The 27,625-nt window shown below is 43.7% G+C and overlaps 1 protein-coding gene across 2 annotated transcripts in view; it reads left to right on the top strand.

Annotated features, from left to right (window-relative positions):
* SLC22A3 (solute carrier family 22 member 3) overlaps positions 1-27,625 on the top strand; it is a 681,970-nt gene that overhangs the window by 567,432 nt on the left and 86,913 nt on the right. For both annotated transcript variants that reach the window (XR_014963047.1, XM_085611548.1), the window contains exon 7: positions 17,689-17,903. Coding sequence is in view for 1 of the 2 variants with exons in the window: in XM_085611548.1 (XP_085467674.1) it covers positions 17,689-17,903 (215 nt within the window). In the remaining variant the exon portion in view is untranslated. The remainder of the gene's footprint in view (positions 1-17,688; positions 17,904-27,625) is intronic.

The raw sequence follows: 27,625 nt of genomic DNA, 5'->3' as shown, positions 1-27,625 counted from the left end.
AGGGACTGTTGGCTATTTCAGACACTCTCCTTACATTTGGAATTTTGCCTAATTATAACACTGAAAGCCCTACGTAGCTTTTCAGTATTATTACAACAGACAAAGTACTTCTGCAGTGTGAGTTCTTTACCACACTCTTCTTCTGTCTACTTCAGGCTAATTCCTTCCCGGGATTCCTCAGGCAACTCCGTACCTGAACTTCTAGACAATATAAAATGGGACACTACTCTTCATGTTAAGACAAATAATCAATATTCAATAACCATTACCAAACTAATCAATAATTAAACTGCCTTATGCTGCCAAGAAACTGATCCAGCGCGAACCCAATAAATTGATCAGGGATAAATATTCAATAATTCACATACTTTTGCCCAGCTGGGGTCAAGTTTGTTAACTTTGCCTCAAGTTTACTCTCACTATTCAAGTTAAATCTTAAACATTTGTATATTTGCGTAATCTGAATAATCTTAATCGACTTTTCATCTACTTGGTCCATGGACCAATTAGTTGAAGAGTTGATGGCAATGGAAATTCTCAGAAAACATCTAATCAATAGAACTGACTAAATAACCACAGACTCTCAGTGAGATTTAATAATTTGATCTAGTAATTAAAATTGCTCATATCGATTATTACAATAAATTCAAATGCAGGAAACCTTGTGAGAGAGACCAAAACTTTATTAACATAATAACCATACTGTCACTTCAAATATACGTTGCAAAAGAGTGGACAGATGAAGAGACATCAGATACAGGCAAAATATATCATTATACTGTCAATTCGGAGGGATAGCTGAAGAGACAAAAGGAACAGAAACAAGAAATATGACTGCAAAATGGTTTCTGCAATGCTAAATTTAGATCTGTAAGGGAAAACTACCACCCATGCCTAGGTAGTAGTGGAGACCCCGGGACCAATAGTCAGGGATCAAAGACTCAGAAATCAGGACAGGACAGGAACAGCTAGTTCTCACTGCCACCCGACGATCAGCGGCGCACCCCTCACTCAGACACCTTCAGCCTATGTGACCTGCAGTAGGTTCTAACCACACCCCCAATATATTCTTATATCCAAAAACTACATGCCCATTCCACAGTAGTTGCTATATCCGTACTTTCTATCTAAGGGATTGGTTAAGTTCTGGGGGTGGGATGTCACACCATGGTAAAATCATTCTACTCTTGACTACACTATTGGTCTAAACAATTTTTTATACAGTCATCGATTTCAGCTTCTCTCTCACGGGTACATATGCAACATTTTATTTTACAGTTAATATTTTCAACAACTTGATTTCCGTTCATATGAAGACACTGGCTTTGGCCACTTGACAAATGTTCCGTCTTTCACCAGGTCACGCTGTCTCAGCTTGTTCAGCAGCTCAGCTATGTGGTCACATGGTTCCCTCGCGCACATAATTCCACCCGCCCATTATGTAGTCAACTTAGTAAAATGGAGGATTTGTCCATTAATGAAAGAACTGAAAACAGACATTTATTAATTATGTGATAATGTGTTTTTCACTGTTTACAACCCACCTTAGCTGTACTTCATGTTATCGGTTTTCCTAGCATAGCTTAAGCAGGAAAGCAGCATTATTTATTAGGATAAGGCAGCACACGTCATGCCTTTTTACTACATATACATGCGGCCTTGCCATGGAAAACCTTCTTAATTCATACTATACACAAGATTATTACATTTCCGGTTATTTACGCATTAATTCTGGTTAGTTCATGCATTTTGCAAAGCATAGCTTTCCTCGTGTAGAGTAAATGTGCAAGTTAGTTGTTCTAACACTACTTACTGTTAGTCCTTATTATAGGGGTGTTCGCTTTAGCAGGTTTCTTTTGCGAAATCCTGCTCCATCATCTCCTTAGCCTTTCTGAGACCGGCATGTCCTATTATTGTTTTGGAACCGGCATTTTCCCTTAACTTTAATTTATTCCTACTTTCATCAGAAGGCTAGGTACTTTCCTTTTATGTCCCCTCTGATCTGCTCCAGAGGGACCAGACTGGTCTGAATCCTGATCAACTACTGACTTGTAACACTCCTTATCTTTACCTTATCTCCTTATCCGTGGTACCCTCAGCAACACCTGCTGTTTCGGCTGTAGACACATCACTCTAGATCACCCTGCTGACAATTAGACACATCACTCCAGCTCACAATGCTATGGACTCAGACTGTAGAGAAGTGAGGATGAAAATGTGCTACTTGGTTAAGTTAAGATTATAAATTCACTACATAGTTGATTACCAGTGAAAGAGAATTTAAAATCCCTGGACATCTCCTCTGCCAACTCCTTAACTTTCCAAGGTCAAAAGACCAACCATGGTTTGGAAAGATCAATTTAGGATGCCAGGAAGCATGGCCCAGACGACTGAATAGTTACAGTTTCAGGAAATGAGTTGACCAGATATTATCCAGAACTTTATCAAATATATTTAGTGTGCTGGTCAGTGGTTCATTCTAGAACACTGTGCCAGCACATTGGGTTCCTGGTTTGGATTCCAGATGTGCTGACATTCTGTAGAATGTTGGCGAGGTTTGATTATTAAGAGAGTGGTGACAGTTGGTGAGAAGGTGCCTGCGAGCAGCTTGGGGTGGCTCAACCTCTCATGTTCTTGACCAAATAAACTATGTGTTCTCGCCACATTACTTATTCTCTCATATCTGGAATCTTACAAGGAACTTGTACAGTTCTCAGAGAGAAATGGTTATGTGTTCAAAACATCTTTGACCATTCAAGCAACCTTGTCCAGCACTTGCTGAAACTGCTTCATCACAAGCAGAAGGTCGAAAAATAAGGTACGTATATATGATGTTCTGATTAACACAAAGGTGTAGAGCAGTGATTCCAACTATATGGACAGACAAGAACAAGTACATGAGTAAAATATCATCTCTGATGTAAAAAATCATCACTCATTCTTGACGTAACCTGTTTCTTCACGTCAAGAGTGCTGCCAAATACGAAGCCTAGTTAGCACAACCCCGACACAATACTGGGTTAACTCTATTATGGAGTGATGGCTAAATCAATCAAAGTTCATTACAGTTTGATATCCAAACAGCTTCATTTATTTTTTTATATTTGTATTATTTTTCTCAAACACAACAAATACACTTTATAGCAATTGACAGTTGTACACTCAGCAGCAAGGTATGAAAATAAATTATTCTCTGGAGAATATCTCCTACATCCAGTTATGCATTGTTAGATCTTAAGACATCATAATAACAATCAAATTCTCTGCAGATAATTATCCTCGCCATTGTCGTACATCTGCAACTATCCACTCATCGTGAAATCAAATATCATGAAATGTAATCACTGTCCTTCCCACTTATCCCTCCCCCTCCCTCTTGGCGTAACAAACATTTGTAAGCAATGGTAATGACAAAACATAGCTGTGTCAACAGTAAATATGCATAATGCAGTAAACCAGAAGGCCAAATTGTGGTGTCAGAGGCAGTTGCATGTGTGAGAGCATTGCAGCCGTCCTCTTAAGGAGGTGTAATCCCTCGAGGCGGAGTCTCCAACCCTGATGTGCTCGAGTCCTCGTCAGAGTCAGTATGCAGCATTTTCAATAATTGTATTAGTGTCTCCCAGGCCTTTGCCAGCTCCAATGCCCTATAGCTTTTAGTGCGGGCAGCCAACTGTAGCCTCATGAGTCCCTCGCATTCTGCCCATTTAATAAATTCAGTACGCCATCGCTGAAAACTAGGACCATTCTTGGCCTTCCAGTGGGCTGTTATATCCCTCTTCACTAGCAGTAGGCCCAAGTCTATAAACTTACTTGTTATCTTATTCCGAGAGGTATGAGGGAACCAGTGCAGCAAGCAGAGACCTATAGTGGGTTCTATGTCCCTGTCCATAACAGTATGTAAAAGAGCGACCACCTCTTCCCAAAACATACCAAGTTGAGGACAATGCCACAGCATGTGACAAAAAGCCGCACCTACCAAGCCGCAGCGCGGGCACATTGCTGAAGTCACATTAAAATATTTATTAATTTTTTCAGGCGTAACGTACGCTCGATGAAGAATAAAGAAATGTACTAGCTGAAAGCGTGCGTTTCTAGTACTTTTCCATGCACGTTCCACCAGCTCCGCCCATACCCTCTCAGGAATTTCGTCACCTAGATCTCCTTCCCATCGCTGCCGGAGCATCACTAGTGGGGTCAATAATTCATTTGTCATTCTACGATATAAGCAGGTAACTGCCTTGATGGTGCCAGCAGCTAAGACTACATACTGACAAACCATGGAGGTGGGCGGTTCCCTAAGTCCTAGTTTCCAGTGTACCTGAATGGCCGTTACAAGCGCTAAGTGTAACAAGTAGTCGCCTCGAGCCAGTTCATATCTGTCCTGTAATACATCATATGGAATCACGGAGCCATCTTCATACAGATCCCCTATGGTGGTCAGCCCCCTCTCCACCCAGTCCATCAGCACCGCCCAGCTACCACCATGTGGCAGAGCATTACATATCACCAACAGGATCTCAGGGGCATATGGACGCACTATTTGCGTGAGTCTTTGACTTCGGTTCCAGCAGAGCTTAAAAGTCCCCATCTCTCGAGTTAGAGAGGAGGCTGGGAGTGGCAGTTGCAATAGCAGTCTGGAAACGCTAGCTTATGTAGGTGATTCCTCTCCCCTTCATCAGTGCTGCGGAACGTACATGCCACCGCCTGAGTAAGCCACTGTAGTTGCGCCTCTAAATAATATGATTCAAAATCAGGGACCGCTAGTCCACCATCCGATCGCGGTCTCATGAATGTATTAAGAGCCACTCTCCGTCGTCCCCTAGCCCAGAGGAGCCCAACCACCATCGACTGGAGTTGCTTAAAAACAGATGCTGGGATCCAGATCGGCAACGTCCTGAAATAATACAACAGCCTGGGGAGCGCTACCATCTTGAGAATGGCCACTTGCCCAGCCACCAAAAGCGGGAGCGTACTCCAGAACGCAATATAACCCTTAAGTGCTCTGATGGCCCTGCCCACGTTACCCTCCAATAGATCAGTTTGGGTGTGATAAATGCGAGTGTCAAGATACGTCAGACATTGTCGCTCCCATCGTACCCCCTGTGTATATACTTGACCCTCAGCCTGCGGCACCGCGGGGAACAGGCAAATCTTTGTCCAATTTACCTTTTGACCGGCAACTTTGCCAAGGTCCTCCAATAAAACCTTCGCACCATGAAGAGCACTGCCCGCATCAGCCAAGAACAGAAGGAGATCATCGGCATATAATGCGATATGATGGATTTGCTCTTGCACCCTCAATCCTGCATAGTGCAAGCCCGTCCTAGCCCGTGCTGCTAGCGGGTCCATGGCCAGGGCAAACAATAGAGGAGAGATGGGACAACCCAGCCTCGTCCCTCGACCCTCCACCCACAGAGCAAGTGTCTGATATCATCCCTCCCGTCTTCACCCGTGCTGTGGCCTGTCTATACAAAAGAGATGTCCAATTAACAAAGCCAGCTCCCAATCCAAAGTGTCGCATGACTTGGAACAGATATGGCCATTCCAAGCTATCAAAAGCCTTCTCGATATCTATGGCCAAAATGGCAGCAGACTCTTTGTGGTAGGAGTCAGCCTCCAAAATAGCAATGAGGCGTCGTACATTCTCAGCCTTTTTCCGAGTCGGTATAAACCCAGCTTGATCCCTGTGTATTAATTGGACCATTTATCGGAGCAGGTGGGTCGCCAAAATCCGACTCAAGATTTTATAATCCGTGGTCAGCATTGATAATGGGGTTAGGCAGTCCTGTCATGGGGAGGCATACCCGGTTTTAGCAACAGTATAATTAATGCCTCCCGAGTTGTGGCAGGGAGGAGACTTTCCTTCCTCGCAGTATTATACAGTGTCACCAATCTAGGGGCCAACAGGTCGACATACGTACTATAAAATTCCACTGGGTGGCCACCCACACCAGGGGTCTTTTTTCGAGCCATATGCTTAATTGTGCCACGGACTTCTCCCAGGGTAATGTCCTGACCCAGTAACTCCACCCTCTCACTATCTAGTGCTGGGAGATCTGCCACCTCTAGAAACTCTTGAATGACCTCTTCGCCAGGGGCCACTTTGCTTTGATATAGATCACTATAATAAGCAAAGAAAAGGTCATTTATCCCCTGCTGTGTATAGTGGGTCTCTCCATCCGGGGCACAGAGTTCTAAAATGACCATCCCTCTACCTGCTGGATTAGCTAGCCATGCCATGAGCGCCCCAGATTTATCGCGTTCTGCATGCGCCCGCGCAGCATATTTTTTATAGTCAAAGCAGCGTAATCGCTCCACCTGCACTGTGACCTCTTCCCTTGCTATTAGTAGGTCCTGGTGGCATTCTGGGTGCTCAGGCCTCTCCCTCTCAGCGTCCCGCAACTTTTGATCCGCCCTCTCTAAATCTTGCAATAACACTTTACGCACTCCCAGCTTATACACTATGCAACGTTCCCTTATTACACTGTTGAAAGCGTCCCACTCCACCATCAGCGATGAGGCAGTACCAGTGTTAGTCTGAAAATATTCAATAATGCTCGTCCCCACCTCTTCACGAAATTCTTGGTCTTCCAACCAATTAAGCGCCAAGTCGGAATTTTGGGGCGATCAGGCAATAAGTTCACACGTAATAATAAAGGGTTGTGGTCAGATAGTGTTCTATTTAGGTATTCGCTGTACTGTACTGCAACGTGTATGTCAGGAGAGCAAAGCATCGCATCAAGCCGAACATGGAGGTCATGCAAGGCAGAAAAAAATTAGTAATCCCGGGTGGTCGGGTGGTGTGCCCTCCAGGTGTCTATCAGTCCCCAGCTATGCTGCCATTCCCACCTAACCTTTGAAAGAGCATGGGTAGGTGCATCCTGGAGGGGGGGATGTGATCTATCCAAATGGACATCCGCGACAGAGTTGAAATCCCCAACCATAAGCACTGACCTAGTTAAGAATGGAGCGAACTTCCCAGACAAGTGTGTAAAAAATGCAGATTGTTCTGTGTTTGGTGCATATATGCTGCCCAGCACTACACCCCTACCATTTATCCGACCTGCAACCAATACGTACCAACCCTCAGGATCCTTCAGTTGTCGAGTGGGTTGAAAAGGGACACTCGCCCTAACCCATATCAGGATCCCTCGTGCAAAAGCGGAGTACGTCGTGGAAAAAATCTGCCCCTCCACCTAAGCTGCAATGCCTGATCTTCTTTTGGAGCTTTATGTGTTTCCTGAAGAAAAGCCAATTGGACTTCCCTACGGACTAAGTACGCATGTATTTTGTGCCTCCGTAACATAGTGTGCATACCCCTGACATTCCAAGATAATCATTTCAAATCAGATATCGAACCCATGGTGTTGATCCGCACTGGTTCTACACAGCTAATTTTAAAAAGTTACGCCATGCTCCCTGTAACATTCCCTAACAGCAAAAGAAACAACCCCAACAACCCCACTCCAGGACAGGTACTAAAGAACTAGGCCCCATCCAAACTACACTAAACTGACTTCCCTCTGGTAACTACAGAGGAACAGTGGGGTTGCAGTCAAATACCAGCAATAAAATTATGAAGAAAAGACCAGGCCTAAGCCCCACTTAGTGCAATCCGCACCCATCCCCGGAAGGGGCCGCATCAGCAGAAATGCACATCTCCCGCCCAGCCCTAGCCCTCAATCAATATCACAAGAAAAACAAAATATGGATAATACCAATACCAAGAAGGCACACATCTCATCCAGCAGGCCTGCCAGGTAAGCAAATCAACAAGACATGATTAACAGTTTCAAACAATATCATCAGCAGTGCCTGGTGTGACATGGGGCATCTGCAGGCCACTAGCCTGGGACTCGTCCGTGCCCATAGCTGGTTTATCCGTCTCTGTACCAGTCTCCGAACCCTTCTCAGGAACCACTTAATAGTTCCGACACTGCTCGCAGCGCTTCATTCCTCTCCTTTTCTGTCTGTGAAGAGCTGGGTGTCTTCAGGGTGACATGGCGCCACCGTGGCCTTCACCGGCGCTGTGGCAATTGTCCCGGGGCCATGCGAGCCTCAGTTTTCCCAGCCGGCCCCTTGCCTGTCTTATAGGTTTCCAGCCAGTCCCATGCCTCCGATGGATCCTCACAAAAGTGCGTCGTACCATCCAGGATAATCCGCAGTCGGGCCGGAAACATTAGCGAATATTGAAGTCCCTCATCGCGCAGAGCTCGTTTAACAGCTAGAAAAGATGCATGGTGGCGCTGGACGTCCAGAGTTTAATCCGGAAAAATGGAGACCTTGCTGTTATCCACTATATACGGCCCAGCCATGCACGCCGTCAGCAGAAGGTGGTTCCTATCCTTGTAGTGGAGAAGCCTGGACACCACTGGACGCGGAGGGTGACCCGGCACCAGCGAGCGTGCCGGAACTCGATGGGCCCTTTCCAGCGTGTAGAACTGAGTCAGCCCCTCCGGTGCTACCTTGTCACGGAGCCAGTCCTCCCGATACTGGATCATGTTTAATCCCTCGATTCCCTCCGGAAGGCCCAAAATTCGGATGTTGTTCCTCCGATTTCTCCCATCGGCGTCTTGAGCTCTCTTCTCCAGCACCGAAAGTCTACGTGTGACGTCTCCCACCTGGTCAGTGATGGCCTTCTGGTCAGCAATGGCCTTCTGTGCCGGCTCCAGGGCCGCCAGAGAGGTTTCGGCCTGCTCCACTCTATCCGCCAACTTGGTGTGCTCGGCCCGCAGCGGCCCCAGGCCCACCGACACTGTATCAATATCCTGGTGTAGGGCCTCTCTTGTATTAGCGATTGCCTGGAGTATACGGGCCAATTGCTGTTGCACCCCTGCATCACCTGCCACTTCAGGAGAGGCCGAGCATTTCTCCTCCTGCCCCGCATCTTCCTGATCCAGGGGGGCGTCAGTTGCTCTAGGCTTCCCCATAGCGTGAGTCAGATTTGTCTCTTCAGGCCAGGGCACACCCCAATTGCAGCGTGAATCTCTGCACAGCAGCTCCCACCAACGCCCTACCAGTGTCTAATTAGGCGCTATGAGGCCAACATCAACTGATCCGCAGGAGTTTCCAGGTCATCCACTCCACTAGAAAGTCAGTGGCAACCTCAGCTCGCGGGCTAATTCAGGCAAATAGACAGACAGTGGCCCAGATCTAAATTCTGATGTCCCGGGGGCCGCCGATCCCTCCGCGATACTCCTAGGCAGTGCGGAGCTTGCGCACAATAATCCAACGCAGGGTTGTGCAGTCCGCAAACATTTAATTACAGCCATTAGCCCCCAAGGCCCCCAGAACGACCCAAGCCCAGCCCACGACCCGTGGAATTGTTTGAATATGGCCCCCCTTCAGGCCGGGGTTAGCTCGCCCGCCGTGGCCCACAGTGATTTAAGGCATCTGACAAATCCACGCACCTCCATACAACCAAGCAGGGGCCTCGATGACTTCCGCAGGGCACCACACTACGGCAAGAGCAGTCCGCGACACACAGTTCTGCCGTGTCCCAAACGGGGGGCCCCTCTATATATCAAGCTGGCCGGGCAGGCCCAAACCAGGAAGCACTGCCGCCCGGCGGCAACAACCGGCATCACCCGGCCCAATCACCTTCGCCCTTCTCCGCCGATCTCGCTAGGGGTCCTCCACAGAGAACTGCGGTCTCGGATCATAGGTCGCCCCAATCCACGTCGCTGCCGCCAAAGGGGTAGCCTCAGTCACTCACTTCACAGCCGCCGGTCACCAGTGCCCTTCGTGCTCCCCAGGCCACGCTTGCTCTCCGCTCAGGTCGGCGCCATCTTGCCTTCCCCGATCTGTAGTCCCTCGAGGCCCTCACCGTCCTCACACACCGCAATTCAGCCAGGAAAGGGCTGCTCGGGACCACACGTGGTAGCTTTCTGTGCCAACCTCCCGGGGGCAGGGCGGTCATTAATTCGGATAGTTTACGGGGCCGGCGCGGAGCTCGGAGCTCACACGTCTGCCTCCATCAGCCTGCAAGCCACGCCCCGATATCCAAACAGCTTCATGCCACACATTCGGCTGCTCCTTATAGCCAACACCAGGATATCATAGGAAGGACATCTAGAAGTGTGACATAAGGCAACGGGCCAATTGCTGACATCCTCTAGTAATGATATGGATTCAGCCTATTGATAATATAGGCAGATAGACTTGTGCAGATGATAAAAGAAAATCTTGAATTAAAAATTAAACATCTGCCTGTGGACGCATTTCCGATTTTGTCAAATAATATAGTTGACAAAAATCCTTGTTAGTGGCAGGCACTGGCTAGTGTGTGTTTATTGTAGTTCGAGTACTTTCTCACTTTACACATTGTTTCCATTGGAAATGGATATTTATGATGTTTGTTTTCTTTATAAATTTGCACTCTAGCATTCTATCCGCTATTTTGTCCAGCATCAGTTGAACCCTGTGCACATCACTTGTTACACATTCAATTAATTACAAAGGAACTTCATTAAATTTTGTAAAGCCAGTTTAGACATGTGTTCCAGAATTGTGAAAACCTTCAAATCTGGATTTCCAAATGATCGAAGTCCACCTCATATTCTTCATCTGATAGCAGACACAGTGGCCCCCACAATCTGTGCTCCAGTCAGTTGGTCCTCTGAAGAAGGCATGCTTTTGACTAGCTGGAAAAGTATTGCATTATCCATCTGCTGAAGAATCCATTGTTGGACTACACGGTGTTAAGCATTTATAGGCCAACATCTCTTCTGCTCTTCTGCACCAAGCTCACAGAAAAAGAGATCCATTTAGACATCTCTGAGTTTACCTTTAACAACTTGCTGCATCATAATGCTTGGGCAGGCTTTTGATCATTACACAGAATAGAGGTAACTCTATTGGCTGTCCAATATTGATTACGCACAATTTTGGGCCAAGGTGGTGTTCCTGTTCTTATTCTTCTGGACTTCTTTGCCACCTTTGACACTGTGTCTGCGGATACTTTGGCGGCAAAGCTAGGGGAGGCAGGAATCAGGGGCAAGGCCTTAGATTGGATTGAGACATTTCTATTGGACTGTAGCCAAACATGCTGATCCGGTGCCGGCGAGGAGGGTAGGTAACTCAACCTCGTTCCCCGTTGGAATGGACACCATGCTTCCAGGTTTCTACTAGAACTGCCGCACACCAACTGAGGTGATATACTGATATTCCCTATACATGGAGGTCACAGAACCACACTACTGAGGATTTGTACCGTAGTGTTTACATGTGCTAGGTAGCAAATAGCCCCACCACATAGTGTAGATAGTTTCATTGTTCACAGATTAGGTCCTGAAGAATTGCCACGGATTGATATAACCATGAGGCAAGAAACATGTTGACCTTAAAGAGATGAGCATAGCTGTAACCGAATATTGACGTCAGGAAAGCTGCCACTCGTGTTGTTTTTATTGAGGTGGATAGCCAGCCAGAATAAAAGTGATATTTGGACTTTCCCACCTATTTTAAAATCACTTCACTTCACTTTATCTACACACCACCGGCCACACACCCCCACTTCATCATACGGCGAGGAACAAAAGATCTCCGAGAAAGAGCCCCTTTACGGGTGCCCGTTAGGTATTGCAGCGCCGACCCAACGCGGAGCAGGTCCAGATGATGAAGCATGACACCTAGCTTGCTGGGTGTGTGATGACCCTAGTTCCAAAAGAGTGGGATCCCCTCCAATCCCTCTCCTACATCAGGTTCCACCTTAACTATCATTACTAATGACGGTGGTTGGTCCTCTGAGTTTTATTGACTAGGCACCACTTTATGAGGAACAGCATACAGCTAGCAGGACTGTAGCCAAACAGACATTAATCATGCCTCCTATAAGATTTAGGGTTCTTTCTGTCTCATGTGGTGTTCCCCAAGTATCTTCACAGAGACTCACTCAAAGCAGCACATATCACTTGACATGCATGCGTTATACAGATGGCACTCAAGTGATCATTAGGCTTAATGGTAAAACCAAAGGCTCGCCAACATTTCCTTTGGATCTTAGGGCAGTGGGAAAAAGGATGGCTGCAAACTGTCTTAAGCTTAACTCAGCCAAAACCAAGGTCATGGTGCTATGTGGCTCTCTATCTATATGTGTAAATGCGACAATATCTCAGCAGGATATATTGGAATTATTTAAACTGGTATGTACAAGACATTACAGCAAGCAAAAAAGGAGAGGAGACTAAGGGTTGTTCTTTCAAAGCGCCCATAGGCGTCATATATTTTAGGAAAACAAATGAATTTAAACAGTGGTGGTAAGAGCACAACAGGGTATGAATACTCAGGCAACCCTAGTGTGGAAGGTGTACAAAGTGCTCGTGCTTGTGAAACAACGGCGCAAGTGACAACGTGAACAAACCACAGCAGACGGCGCAGAAGGATATGCAATATGTACAATTAAAAGGTTCACATAACAATTTACTCAATGGTATAATTGGTACATTTCATCATTTCAATGAACCAGGTTGGCATGCGCCTAAGGCGTTTGAGCTGGTGGATAGTGGTCGACGGCGTTTCGATCCTGTCAATTTAGGATCATCTTCAGGACCTGGGTCGCCTGTTTTGGGAGTGCTCTGCCACACGCAGAAGGCGTGAAGGAGGAGGAGTTTTCTGCTGGAAACTAATTGTGCAGTGAAGGGCGAGGGGGGGAAAACAAAATCCTCCCCTTGAAATCGATGTATGGTAAAATTACCGGGACTTCGCAGGAGATTGCAACAAGTGCGGGGGAGGAACGGTACGCCGCCCGATATTTAGAAGAGCGGGAGTGTGGGCTGTAATCCAGTTGGAGTTAGTCAAACAGCAGCGAGTCTGGATTGAATCCGGAACAAGATTGAATCATGCGGTAGCGAGACGAGCCACGGACGTGTGCAGCCTACAGACGATCAGCGCCGTTGTTTCACAAGCACGAGCACTTTGTACACCTTCCACACTAGGGTTGCTTGAGTATTCATACCCTGTTGTGCTCTTACCACCACTGTTTAAATTCATTTGATTTCCTAAAATATATGACGCTTATGGGTGCTTTGAAAGAACAACCCTTAGACTCCTCTCCTTTTTTGCTTGCTGTAATGTCTTGTACATACCAGTTTAAATAATTCCAATATATCCTGCTGAGATATTGTCGCATTTACACAGTATTCACCCAAATCTCAGTTGGGTCTACGGGTATAACTCCTGTGATTGTTCTACTCTCTATCTATATGGGCATCCAGTTTGTGGCTCGACACTTGGTTCAATGCCCACTTTTCTCCAAAGCCATGAAAAATATAAGAGTCCTGTTTGAGGACATGTTTTCCTTCAACCTCAGATATCCAATATCTCAGCATGTTGCTGCTGCCTTTTTAAAGCATTGAGGAACATCCTGTCCTTCCTTCCAAAAGAGAAAACTAAACTGTTAATGAATCAATCGTGGGGTCCAGAATTGATTATGCAAATGCCCTTCCTCAGGGTCTCTCCACACATATCACTCACCAATTTCAAGTTGTGCAGAACGCAGTAGTCAACTTGCTCTCAATCTGCCTCATCTCTCTTTTGTCTCAGGCCATCTCCCAGCCTTAGTTGTAAATGTGCTGGAGCTTTCTAATGAGTTTTATGTTGGGGATCGTTGCACTGGTCATGTTTTCCACTCTTCAGGACTTAGTTGATGGTGATGTTGTCACAAGTTCTGCTTCTTCATCATCCTGTTTTTATCAGCTGAGGGTATACTGTATACTGTAACATGTTTGTGATACTTTGCTTAAGGAACATTTTCAACAGTCACATTTCATTTATTTCTATGCGCGTGGTAAAGCTTGCGCAATGCGACACCCAAGAGTTACTTACTATTCTAAAGGCCTGGCTGCACAGTGCTAAATTGCAATGTGTCACAGAAGAACAAATGATTAAGGTCCTTCTTCCATGAGATGCACAGTGCAAATGGCTGCCACTGCACAGTCAACCCAGAACTGATTCTGAGTCCTACTGTTCATCACCTACACCAAACCCTACGAACCTGTTTCATCTACACCAAGCACTGACCTTGACAAGCGGATGTTTTGGTCATTTTTTTCCTTTTGTTTTATGGCATACGCTTGCAATAAAAAAACATTCATGAGACCTAAATGCTTGTGATAAATATTTTATATATTTTTTTTAATTGAGCATCACACAATTTTAATAATATTGTATGCATGCTTTCAAGCAGGCAGGTGTACTTAGAACAGGTATACAACTCTTTTCAGTGTTAATGAACACCACAGAAAAAACAATTTTCTCATTGGCACAAAGAAACTGAACTTGTATTTGGGGTCGTACTGTGAGCAAAAATAGCCCTGGGCACCAAAAAGAAAGCGGTCCCAATTAGTAAATTAGATAGCTAGAAATGTGACCCATGTTTGCAAATGTTGGCAGTTTTTAACTTGTAAAGACACCCAGAGTGTTTTGTGAGGTGTGGAATGCTGCAGGGATTTGAGCTTGCTACAGGCAAGGTTTGTTTTAATATCAGGGAAATGTGAAGCTACAAACAACTAGAAACACAGGCATGATTAAAACAACTAACTCCTGTAAATAATATGTACTGTGTAACAAGTCAAGTAAAGGGGCCAGTAACCATAGAAGGTTACAAATGAAGACAATGCTGTACTAAGGAGGGACTAACAATCCAATTACTGAATCAGAAGCCAGTATTTACAAAGGACAAAGACACAAGCCAATGAAAAATATGGGCAGAGAGTGGGCGGGGATTTTCTTCCATACTCTACTACAGCAGGTCTTGCAGAGCAGCGCATCCGCGCTGACTCAGGCTCAACCTAAAAAAGGACTTTGTTGCGAAAGTGTGGGTTAAAAAACAATACTTTAACTGTTTAATCAATGCGGATGCTTTATTTCTGTTGGGCATGGGATGAACGTATTTTATTCTAAACTCTCTGCACAGACAATAAGTAGATAATAGAATACATAGGCAGCATCTATATCCTTCCACAGCACCTGTGTTCCACATTAGGCCCACTCTTTTTCTCATTTAAATATTTAGATGGTGTTATTACATGTATACAGAATAACAACTGAACTTGGGAGACATTGATCTAATTTCATTAGCGTAGTTTAATCAGGGTGGAGGGAAGGAGAAGCTATGGTCCATTCGGCTTCCATACGTCAGTACAAAAAAATCAAAAGAGGGGAATGGATCACTTGTCCTGTGTAATATAAACTTCAGAGGGTCCCTGTACTGCAAATGCGGGGTAAGTAAGCAGGGATTAAACAGTTCAAAATACAGGAAATTGACCCCTATTAAAAGGATAACATCTCCAGGACCACAGAAGAAAACAGAAAAAAGGTTTTGTTAATATAGCTTTTTCTTGCATTTTTATTTATTATAAAAATATAGAATTATTAATCAATTTTTTGTTAACACATACATGATTTAAAATCTTTTTTGTTTTTCAAAGATGTTGATAAATAGCCAGCTGTTCGTCAGGCTATAATAAACGAGGCAATGTGATATACAGATAAATAAACAACAAAACATGAAAGATAACAATCAATACACAAAATCAAACAGAATATCATAAACCATACAAAAAATATACAAAAAAGAAAAGAAAAGAAAAGGCAAGCAGACAATTTGGCCTATCAACAGGTACGCCGACGCGCGTTTCGGAGCCTTCCTTCTTCAGGGCGTTGATGGCATTTCAAAGGACAAAAAAAAAAAAGGGAAACTAATCATAACACATAAACAATCAATAATAATTGACAAACAAGAAATTAACTTTCTGAGCCTCGAAAGTGTTATTTCTGAATGCCAAAGAACAGATCGCGACCAGGAAATAGAGTAGACGCTGGGTAATTGGAAACCACAGTGAACTCGAAAAAATACTCAACATCAAGGTGGTCGGCCAGTTCGACCGTATATGTCCGGGAATAGAATAATAAAAAAGTTCAGGGAAACTTATAAGGTGTCAGCTCAGTTCAGATACAGCTGGCAGAGATAGGGGCCGTCTTGCTCAAATGGAAATCCTTAGTAAGCCTTAAGTCAGGGTAACATAAAGCAGATAAATGGTTCTGGCGAAGATAAGAAATTCAACAGATCAGGTCCAAATTAAATGACAACGATTGAAGCCGTCTAATTCTAGTGAGAATCACAGGTACGCCTTAAATCAGGGAAATCTTTGGCATTTATATTTAGAGAAAATAGATCGTATAGGACGGAACCACGGGCGATACCCGGTCGAAATCAGCAATGGCGGATCATTGCTGATTTCGACCGGTTATCGCCAGACCTGATCTGTTGAATTTCTTATCTTCACCAGAACCATTTATCTGCTTTATGTTACCCTGACTTAAGGCTTACTAAGGATTTCCATTTGAGCAAGACGGCCCCTATCTCTGCCAGCTGTATCTGCACTGAGCTGACACCTTATAAGTTTCCCTGAACTTTTTTATTATTCTATTCCCGGACATATACCGTCGAACTGGCCGACTACCTTGATGTTGAGTATTTTTTCGAGTTCACTGTGGTTTCCAATTACCCAGCATCTACTCTATTTCCTGGTCGCGATCTGTTCTTTGGCATTCAGAAATAACACTTTCGAGGCTCAGAAAGTTAAATTCTTGTTTGTCAATTATTATTGATTGTTTATGTGTTATGATTAGTTTCCCTTCTTTTTTTTAATTTTTTGTCCTTTGAAATGCCATCAACGCCCTGAAGAAGGAAGGCTCCGAAACGCGCGTCGGCGTACCTGTTGATAGGCCACATTGTCTGCTTGCCTTTTCTTTTCTTTTCTTTTTTGTATATTTTTTGTATGGTTTATGATATTCTGTTTGATTTTGTGTATTGATTGTTATCTTTCATGTTTTGTTGTTTATTTGTCTGTATATCACATTGCCTCGTTTATTATAGCCTGACGAACAGCTGGCTATTTATCAACATCTTTGAAAAACAAAAAAGATTTTAAATCATGTATGTGTTAACAAAAAATTGATTAATAATTCTATATTTTTATAATAAATAAAAATGCAAGAAAAAGCTATATAAAAAAAAACTTTTTTCTGTTTTCTTCTGTGGTCCTGGAGATGTTATCCTTTTAATAGGGGTCAATTTCCTGTATTTTGAACCACTTGTCCTGTGTGCCAGGGTCAAATTTTTTATTTTTACCTTTCCACACCACCAAATTCATTAAAGTACCTGCCTACATGGTGGCGTAGGGAATTTTAACCCACTTCACAAGGGCACCCCACTTGCTTCCCTTTTTTATCTCTGGACGTTACTGCAATACCAGTTGGTCTTCCTCCAGGTGGAGGTAAGCATATTCTCCAACTAAACCCCATGATGATGCTGTCACGCTACAGAACGGCAGAGAATCAAGATATACCACACAAATCATGTGTTGTTTTAGACGAATCGATAACGAATTTGACTCTGATACACAGGACAAGTGGTCCATTCCCTCTCTTTTGATTTTTGCTAATTTCATTAGCAACACCTCCTGAAGGCCCAGTTTGTGGACTAGAAACCAAACCCTACTTGGAAGTCACTGATTCCCATTTCACCAAAAATATCGCTAGCATGCTGTGTTTTTAAAAAAAATTGTAAACATGAAAAAGTCGTTAAACACACTTTAAATGTATGAATAGGAAAATAACCCAATTATGACTTCGATCAGATTTGCTTTATCTCTTGCTTTTACTGAAATATTTTTTTTTTTTAAGGTTTACAAGTGCTGTGGTTTATCAAGGGCTGGTTATGCGCCTGGGAATCGTATCAGGAAGCCTGTACACCGACTTCTTCATCTCCGCAGTGGTGGAAGTGCCTGCCGCTATCCTCATCTTACTAAGCATCGACCGCATTGGAAGGCGCCTTCCCTTCGCACTGAGCAATCTAGTTGCCGGAGCGGCTTGTCTGGTCACAGCAGTCTTACCAGAAGGTAGGAGCATGCATTTGACTGCGGGTGCCCCTGCTAAAAATGGACCCTGATATACGCACTTTTTGTGGTAGCACATAACATTGCACATCCAAATAGACTATAAAATAACTGCAAGATTTTCATATCTAGGGTAAAGCTGTGGGGTTCACAGAAAGAGAGTGGGTGGGAAATATAAAGAATAACGTAGGAGTGAACCATACTGGAGTGTTAACCCACAAGTCCATAAATATTCTAGCCTCAAGATTTTCTCATGTTTCAATTCACAGTGTTAGTTCAAATAATTTTAATTAGTTTCATTAGTTAGACCTTAGAGCAATAGAGACAGGCATATAATATCCTATAAGATCATAAATGATGTGCACTACATATACAGTAATTTGCTTTAAAAAGGTACATAGATAATTATAATAAATAGATTCAAGTATAGGTTAAAAACAAGAAATACCCAGATAACTATAATTTACAGATTAAAAGTAATAATCAATATATCTCATATGAAATGCATCCACAAGCATGTTCCAACTACTATGTCATGCATATCTTAGGTCTAATACAATTAGTACAAGAAAACATCAGTTCCCCCTACCCACAGTTACCCCTAATCAAGAAATCAGTCATAAATAAAGTGTCAAAATATTCCACGGTGTTGTTTGACACTGTAAGCATTACAATAATTGGCCATTCCATACCATATCACCACCACCCCCATTTAACAACCTCCACAACTTCAGTCAAACACTTCACATCCATATTCAATATCCACAACCAACTGCTGTGTAACTTTAGCATACAGTCCGCATCCACATTTAAATTGCACCAAACCACATCACCTTACATCACTCTCCACCCCATACCACCACATTTCATCAAACATCTGAAAACAAACATACTGCATATCACCACTGATCATTCGCACAATACCAAAAAGATATCTAGCAGGAAAATAAACTGCAAAACACTCTGTTATTAGCAGCACTGACGATTTCAGGATCTCCAATCATTTTTCTGCAGCTGACATATTGCAAATCAATTTGACTGTACCGGTCAAACCATGCACAAGAAGACTTTCTGGGATAGGGTGCTAGTGAGGAAATCCGGATCTGCAGACACAGGCCTGAATCGTCTAGCTACTTGTTGACTGATAGCACAAAAGAACCCGATTTCAACCACATAACCATCAAGGAATATGTGATGTTACAACGCGATCAGTTACATCGCGGTACGTTGCATCGCAGTTATTACAACGCAAGTCGTTACAACGACTTTTGCTAGAGGCGCTGGACTTAAAAATAGTGGGCCCGATTCACAGAACTAACTTAAGACAAAATCCTAAACTTACTACCATTTTGGTATTCACAGAAGGCACTTACTCATTTTGGTATTCACAGAAGTTAGGAGTCCTAACTTTAGGACTCCTAAATGCCTTCTGTGAATACCGAAAGTCTTAAAATTAGGATTTTTCTCAGTTTAGTAGTAGTATAGTTAGGACTCCTAACTTTAGGACTCCTAAATGCCTTCTGTGAATACCGAAAGTCTTAAAATTAGGATTTTTCTCAATTTAGTAGTCCTAAATTTAGGACTCCTAACTTTAGGACTCCTAAATGTCTCCTGTGAATACCGAAAGCCTTAAAATTAGGATTTTTCTCAGTTTAGTAGTAGTATAGTTAGGACTCCTAACTTTAGGACTCCTAAATGCCTTCTGTGAATACCGAAAGTCTTAAAATTAGGATTTTTCTCAATTTAGTAGTCCTAAATTTAGACTTAGGACTACTAAATTGAGAAAAATCCTAATTTTAAGACTTTCGGTATTCACAGAAGGCATTTAGGAGTCCTAAAGTTAGGAGTCCTAACTATACTACTACTAAACTGAGAAAAATCCTAATTTTAAGACTTTCGGTATTCACAGAAGGCATTTAGGAGTCCTAAAGTTAGGACTCCTAACTTCTGTGAATACCGAAATGAGTAAGTGCCTTCTGTGAATACCAAAATGAGTAAGTGCCTTCTGTGAATACCAAAATGGTAGTAAGTTTAGGATTTTGTCGTAAGTTAGTTCTGGGAATCGGGCCCATTATGATTTACTATTCCAACTCCAGCCTACGTAACAGTAGGGAAGGTGTTGGAATAGTAAATCATACTATTCCTTAGTATATAGCGCCATCCAGCACAAGTCGATGTAAATGTATCGTGGTGTAACGACCGCATTGTAAAGGTCGTTCGCCCCACCAAGGTATCAATGATGGGGTCTTTTAATGGGCTTCAAAACAGTACAAAATCCTGGGGTCTATTCAAAAAAGGATAATCAAAGTGTGTGGCAAGCCACTACTAAATAATTATAAAGATATCAACGCAGAACCAATGGCTATACACCACAGCGCTAACTGTGGGCACTTCCCTTTTTAGGACGAAATCCCTCACTCACCAAAGGTGACATGCTTCATCATATGGGATTCTCCTCTGAAAGGAAAACCCTAGTTCCTTTGAGGGCTACAACCCCCTCTCTGAGAGGGAGGAGCTCAGGGATGTTTTGGATGTTTAGTAGGATATTCTAAATCTGCATATGAATGGAAAACACTGTGGGGGAGGTCGCAGCGCAAATCAAAAACTATTGTGAGGATGGTGAGACTAAAACTAGCTAGGGAGCGTACAGTAGTATTATTTATTCAGATACACCCACTGCCAGCATGAAAAAACAGTGCACCAGCGGTATGGAGCTGTGACGGGAGCCCGAGCACCAAAGCCACACCTCTGTGTATGACTGACATCTGCTTGAAGCTGCCGTGGCACGAGTCAAAGTCTGGTATCAGAGGGGGCAATGTCCCCTAGCACAGTGTCTTGAGAATCTTGAAACAGCAAAAATACTGATAAAGTTGGGAGTAGAGCTCTGGTTCCACACCGGAAGGCACAGAAGGAAAGGAACTGACATCAGTGTTCAGGGTTAGTGGTTATATGTGGCTTCACTCCATTAGTTCAGTGGCGGTACAGAGCCAACACACTATACTACTGATCTGTGCACAGGAGCACTGCTAAAAAGTTATACTGATCTAGTCTGGTGCCTGGGGATAGTCAAAAGGTGAGAAATCTGAAGGTAAAAACAGCCATCATAAGACGCTTTTTGCATCCTCGCAAGGGGCCACTTTAGCTCTTGCAGACCGCATTGTAATAAATATGGAGATGTTATTGCAAAAGGATCTTGCCTCCAAGTCGTCATTTGTAATGTAAAAAATGTATCATATTGGCACACAATAAAAAACGAGCTTGGGGCAGTGTTAAAGTGTAGCAATCATTGTAATGTACAAGGGAAAATTACACATTCTTAGTAAAAACTAATGGTGTGCGTGTGCGAAATTTGCACAATTTGTAATCGCACAAAAGGTTCTGATATATTACCTGAAACTATGCTAAATCGAAATCTGGCATGTATCACTTTAATTTAGTGTGAATTGCTAAAATATGTATGTTTTAGTTTAATAGCATGCATTTTTTGGTCACTCAAGAAATGTTTGTTTTACGTCATGCACGTAATACACAGCAAAATTGGGCACAGTGAGGGATGCTTGGTGTACATTCATGTTATGGACTGCATGTTTCTCTTGATTTAATGGAACAGTTTAGGTTTCTGTTTACTGAGATTTTCTATGATTTTAATGGGTGAGTCCCAAGACCTTGGTCACAGGACGTCCCAGGACGTCACTCTCCCCGGCAGCTCTGTGGTGGTCTGCTTCACCTGGAAGCCTGCCAGCACCCCCTTGCAGGGTTCGAGGCCTCCCTTGATCCTGTTTTTTGGCGTAGCGGCTTGAGACCCTAACGGGTGAGTAGCGCGCTCTACAAATGGATTGATTGATTGATGGGTTTATTTTTACATTTTGGTTACCCCTAAAGAAGGGCTTCATGCCCGAAATGCATTGGGTGGATATCTACATGGTTACCCAGGACTCCCTGTGAATTCTATTGTGCTGTAAGATAAAGCCTGGCTAGGCATGTCGTTAGAATTGGAATCTTGGTATCACGTCACCTCTGTTGTGAATTTGAGAATTATTGATCGTTATGGAATAAAAATGGATTATTTGGACTAAAATCAGTTTTGTGTTTGTTGACCTGTGTGACTTATGTCTGTGTGGCTGTGCAGCTTAAGATTGGTGCGTGATGATGAGCTAGCCAGTTTTAGAATTTCATTTGTGCCACTGGGACAGAGCATGTGTCAAGCTTGCACACAGAACTTTTGCCTTTGAGCACCTTTTAATCTGTTGAAATTGAGAAAAATTGGAGTAGCAACCCCTGCCCTTAACTGCCTCCATGCTTGTGCACAAAGTGCACTTGCTACTAGCTAAAGGCACCAAACAGTGAGTCCCAAGCAAATGAAGTCTGTACAAAAACAGGTGGGACAAGAGGGTGTAGGGTTCAGTGTGAAGGAGAGGGCATAACCTTGTTGAATGATCAACAGCAACCAGCTTGCCAGCCAGGCAGGAAATACATTATTCTGCCCTCTACCAGTTGTACATACCATGGCAGGATAAGAGGAAGAAGATGACTACTTTCCCGTGTGGTACCCATGGCCTCTGCTACCACCACTACACCCTCTTGAGCCACAAAATGGTTGTATTGGCTGTTGTAAGGAGTTTAAGGACTGCGTCTGGTGATAACGAGACGCAGACAGTTGCCTGTGAATTTCTGGTATTTGTAATGGAATGAATGGGTTATGGATAGCCAACCCAAGGAGCGGGTCTTACAGCAGCTGGCTGTCTTTAAAGTGCTGCAACACACAATGAGGTTTCTCTCCAAAATGCTTGGAACGATCACATGGCATTTCCACAAGAAATACCTGCACATGCTCAGAAACTTCTGTGGATAACCAATTCATAATGACTGATCACAAAACTGGTGCCCATAGCGGGACCCACAAAGTACGAGATACCTATGATGTCCCTCAAACAAGACACAGTAAAGTATGTTCTTTCTTGAATTATCTGAGTGAAAGCACTCCTGAATTTGTCCGGGATGGCCCGTAAGCTTTCATTGGCCATATCCTAAAAGGCATGAGTGTAACAGAAAGCAGACAGTGTTCAGTGTTCGCAGTGCCAAATTGATGATATAAGAAATTGGATTATTATTAGGGGTGGGGGGTCCTGCCCACTTCATGGAATGATAACGTGTCTTGTCAAAGTAAACCTCCAATGTCACTCAACTAACCTGAGGAAACCACTTGTAGCTCATGCAAAATATGTTAAGTATGTATATACTATCAAAACAGTAATAGACAAAACATCAAGCAATTAAAATCCCAAATCGAATTAGAAAAATAGAATAATATTTAATATATAAAATTACACCAAAATAACAAAAATCTAATAAAGAGAACCAGAGATGTGAATTTTGACAGTGTTAAGTAGAACTTACCACACAAAGCACAAAGAACCAAGGATAGCCAATGCTCGCAATAGACCAGGAGTTAGGCACTATTTGAGGCTGATCACGACAGAGCACGGATCAGATACGCCAACCCGGTTCTACCCAAGTGGGAGAAACTTTTTTCTTCAGCCCAGCATAGTCAAACCTTGAGTGGATCGGCTGCGACAGTTCGTCTTGGTCCTCCAGAATTCTGAAATTGCAAACTAATTCGAAGTCCCAGTTCTTCAGAAGCAATGGGAGAAGTCCCATAGACACAGCCAAGGGTCCCATGATTTCAAGAACTGCACTTGGGGGGTAAAGACTCACTCCAGCAGAGGCTGCCAGCAGAGTCCAGGTGAGGTCCAGTTGGTACTGGTCATCTGGGCACTTCAGGGAAAAGGCCTCTTGCATCTTTTTGTGGCCTAGTAGCAACACAGGATGTCAGCCAACTGACCCTTGGAGTCCACTTATTTGTCCTGGGTACAATTCAGAGCAGTTCCAGCCCGTTAGGCCCTCTCATGAGTCTCAAACAGCAGGTGCAGTTCTTCTGTTCTTCCACAGGTTAAAAAAGCATTCTAAGCAGAGTGCCTGGGGGTGCCACATTTACGCCTGCCACCAGTTACTGAGTGGGGGTGGCACAATAGGTGCTGTAGTCCACAAGCAGCATTTAATTTCCAGGCCCTGGACGCACTTTCTAGAGACTTACAGGCAAGTTAAACGAGGCAATCAGGCATAGGAAAATTAAACATGTTTAAAGGGGAAGCACAGGCACTTTTACTCCGGGTTAGCAGGGGTAAAGTGCACATAGTTCAAAAGTCAGTAAAGACGATAGTACAAAGAGCAGGGTTGACATCGTGCAAGCAATGAGCATTTCTTACAGACAAATTCATAGAAACAATATTTTCCTCTGACAATGTTGCTCGACACTGTTGTTCAACGGTACAGTAGAGAATGCATTGGGATGTATCTTGCTGGTAGAAGCTTCAAATACCAAGCTCTACAGAGTCAGGTGCCAAGACAAAAAATCCAGGTCTGCAGGGGCAGGTTGTGATGGCTGGCTACTGGGTGACTACCTGAAGTTATTAAAAATATATATTTTCTTAACAATAGTTTTGGAATTATGTTTTGTCTTTGCACAAAAAAAAATTCGTATGTAAATTTGAAACACTGCAACATAGATTGTGTATTTGTCAGTGTACATTGCTTCGGGGTAAGAGGTTTACTAGTTTTTGTCTTGCTTGAAAGTGAGGACTTTTTTACAGCTTCCTAACACCCTGTAATTTTGCTGGTTCAAATATATTATATATTTGCTTACTCTTGTAATGTACTGGTGTGTGTGTGTGTGTGTGTGTGTTACCCTTTGGTTGAATTGTGCACTGTTGGTTGAAAGTTGTATATGTTGGTCTGCATTTAAAATGGACTGATTGGCATGCATACCTGTTGGTTCAGATACATACTATATTGGCTCACTCTTGTAAAGTGCTGGTTTATGTCGGTAATCATTTGGTTGTAATGTACAACCTATTGGTTTGAAAGCAGTACATGCTGGTTTACAAACATAATGCACTGGTTCACAGGCATATCCTGCTGGTTTGCATGAATACCACATTCATTTGAATACATACTGTACCGTTAAGATACATAATAGTATGGTTTATATACAATGTATTGCTTAATGCATGTAATATACTGGTGTGTATGTGCAATATATTGAGAACACATTGGTTTGAAAAGATTGCTTGCACAGTGTTTTGCTTCTTATGTTTAATCTGCTAGCTTGCAGGTTTCCCAAACTGGTTTGCATGCATACAGTGCTGGTAGACGTGCACAACTGTGTGGTTCCCATGAATAACATATTGAATTAAAAGAACACTTTATGTGGTTGTATGCATAGTATTCTGTTATCTAAATACCACTTACTGATATGTGTGCTCAATAAACAGGTACATATTTTTAGTATTGCCATTGCATATTATTTATTATGTCCTATATGTCAGTGGTTAATGAACACCTTGATTTGAATGGGTTTTACATTGAAGCCTGTGCTTCAGTCATTGGTTTGCTCGCAATCCACCAACATTTGACATATTCAAGGAGGCGGAGACGATGGTGGGCGTCACCAGATCTCTGGAAGCTGGAGACTCAGTTTTCTCAAATTCTGGGAGAAGCCACTTTCTGTGAAGCTAAGAGGCACTTGCTCTTAGCCTCCAGAGGGAAATACCTTGCATCTATCGTTCTTGTTTTCTATTCACAACTGGAAGGTGGCATTTTGCATTTTAAACTGTTTTAGTTTGCCCATCTGAAGTGTGATTTTGCAGACAGTAAAATAGCGTTTAAATACGAGTTTAAAGAGCTTGTCATATTTTGGATGTGTAAGCTATATGAAGTTGCTTGTTAAGCAACATCTGTCTGTCAGAATTAAACACGGTTTATGTTTAAGACTTTCAGGAAAGTTGACGTTGTGCCAAGCTCTGCTCAATCCCAAAGCCTCGTTCTCCTGGCCCATTGAGCTACTGCACCAACATCAAAGTGGCATAGGGCTGCCCTGGAGTGAGGACAGGTTAATGCTGTACTGGGAGGCAGCAATTTACCCCACAGGGACCATGACTGCTTGACTCATTGAGCGCCACCAACACGATGGCAGCTGCGTCTCTGCGGGTTGCATGGCTGAGCTGTGCCATGGCCAAGATATGCCCCTGTGGGGCCAGACTGTGAGATATATTCCCATCCACTGCCCTTGTTCTTGAGGGGTTTGGCTGGAAGGGGGCCGCACCTTCCCACATTCTGCTGCTAGAGTCTGCCGCTTGGGCTCCCAACCCCCAAATGAGCCTGAGGCTGGGCCTTCTGGGACAGACACTGGAGCAACAGGCCGCTGAAGCCTGGGAGAATCACACCACGGTTGTCGCGAGATACATTGTCTCGCGATGATTCAGCACTGTAAAGGGACTATGGCACTCTGGCCCTCCCCTCCTCATTACACCAGGGGACAGAATAAATTAATATGTATCTTAACTAAGCAGAAACCCCAGCCACCACTAACAGAAGCTGCCTGGGTCCTGCATCATAGAGCCAGGTGTTCCACTAATCGGATACTGAGCGCGGGGCAATTTTGTACCCGCCTGCGCTTGAGAGTCCACAAGATAGCATGATGCATCCTGTCACGGGTGACAGCATGACAGCCCTGTGCACATGGCTCCTGTAAATTTGAGAAGAGCTTAAAATATACGGACCAAATGGTATACCACGAATTTTGCACATCCCAAGATCAAGTAAATCTGGCGCGTGGAGCACACTGGATTGCTACCTGCAGATCCGCAACACCAGCAGTTCTCAAGCTGCAGCCAGAATGGCAAAGGCCTGTTCCTTTCTTCATGAAAGAGGACCTAAAAACAAATTCTTGTAGACCTTCTAGACAATTGTGGGAAATCCCTTATGAAGGGCCTGTATAGCTTGACAGAGGAACAAAAGCAAAGAATGAAGGAATTTCAAAGCAACATGAGATCAATGAACCAGATACTTGAGACATGGCAGTGCAGGCGGAACTCCAGGGATGCCACCGACCAAACACTCCATACGACAGTGGCCTCACTGGAAATAAAAACTCAAGTACTGACAGGTAAGTGCAGCACAGTTAATGGAGGGAGACCATTCGTATTCACCATCTGAGAGAAGAAGCAGAAGGCAAGGATGTCAGTTCCTATTCTGACAGCCCTGTTTCGCTCAATTTCACCAGAAGCGGGACCACCAACCATGCCAATAGACAGAGCTCAAAGAGTTGGGTGAAAAACAGGGGAAACTGGAGTCGAACCTAGAGAAAATGTCGCAAAAATGACAGACTAGACTACGAAAGAAGTCATCATCACCCAGGCTCGAAAGACAACCTCGAGAAGAGGAGGCAAAATGGCACTGTACCAAAATTTGGCGCCAAACATGCTGCAAAAGAAAAAATAATTCAGACAGTTGACGGAGCAGTTATTTACAAAGCTAATCACCAATGCCTGGTTGCTCCAAACAGGCATACTGTTTCTGTGGAACTGCTATCAAAGAGCCCTGGAAAAGCTTGGGACAACTACAGGATGACTTCAGGCGTGAACAGGGAGATAACAGCAGAGCAGGGAACACAACTTGATAGGGACGAGCTGAGACTCTGCAGCCCAATACTGACAAACTCCAAAGAGGCAAATCGGCGAGTAAGGAAGCATAAAACTGCAGAAAATGTCATTATGCATAAAATATTCAGAAGTACTGAGATCTGATGCCCTACATTGTCCTTCACTCTAACCAATATATAGCCATGGAGGATGAAAGGCGTGACCTTGATTACTTTGAATATATCT

The sequence above is a fragment of the Triturus cristatus genome, chromosome 6 (assembly GCF_964204655.1).
Source record: "Triturus cristatus chromosome 6, aTriCri1.1, whole genome shotgun sequence".
Classification (NCBI taxonomy): domain Eukaryota; kingdom Metazoa; phylum Chordata; class Amphibia; order Caudata; family Salamandridae; genus Triturus; species Triturus cristatus.
The sequence above is the reverse complement of the archived record's forward strand: the minus strand, read 5'-3'. Positions and strand labels throughout refer to the sequence as shown.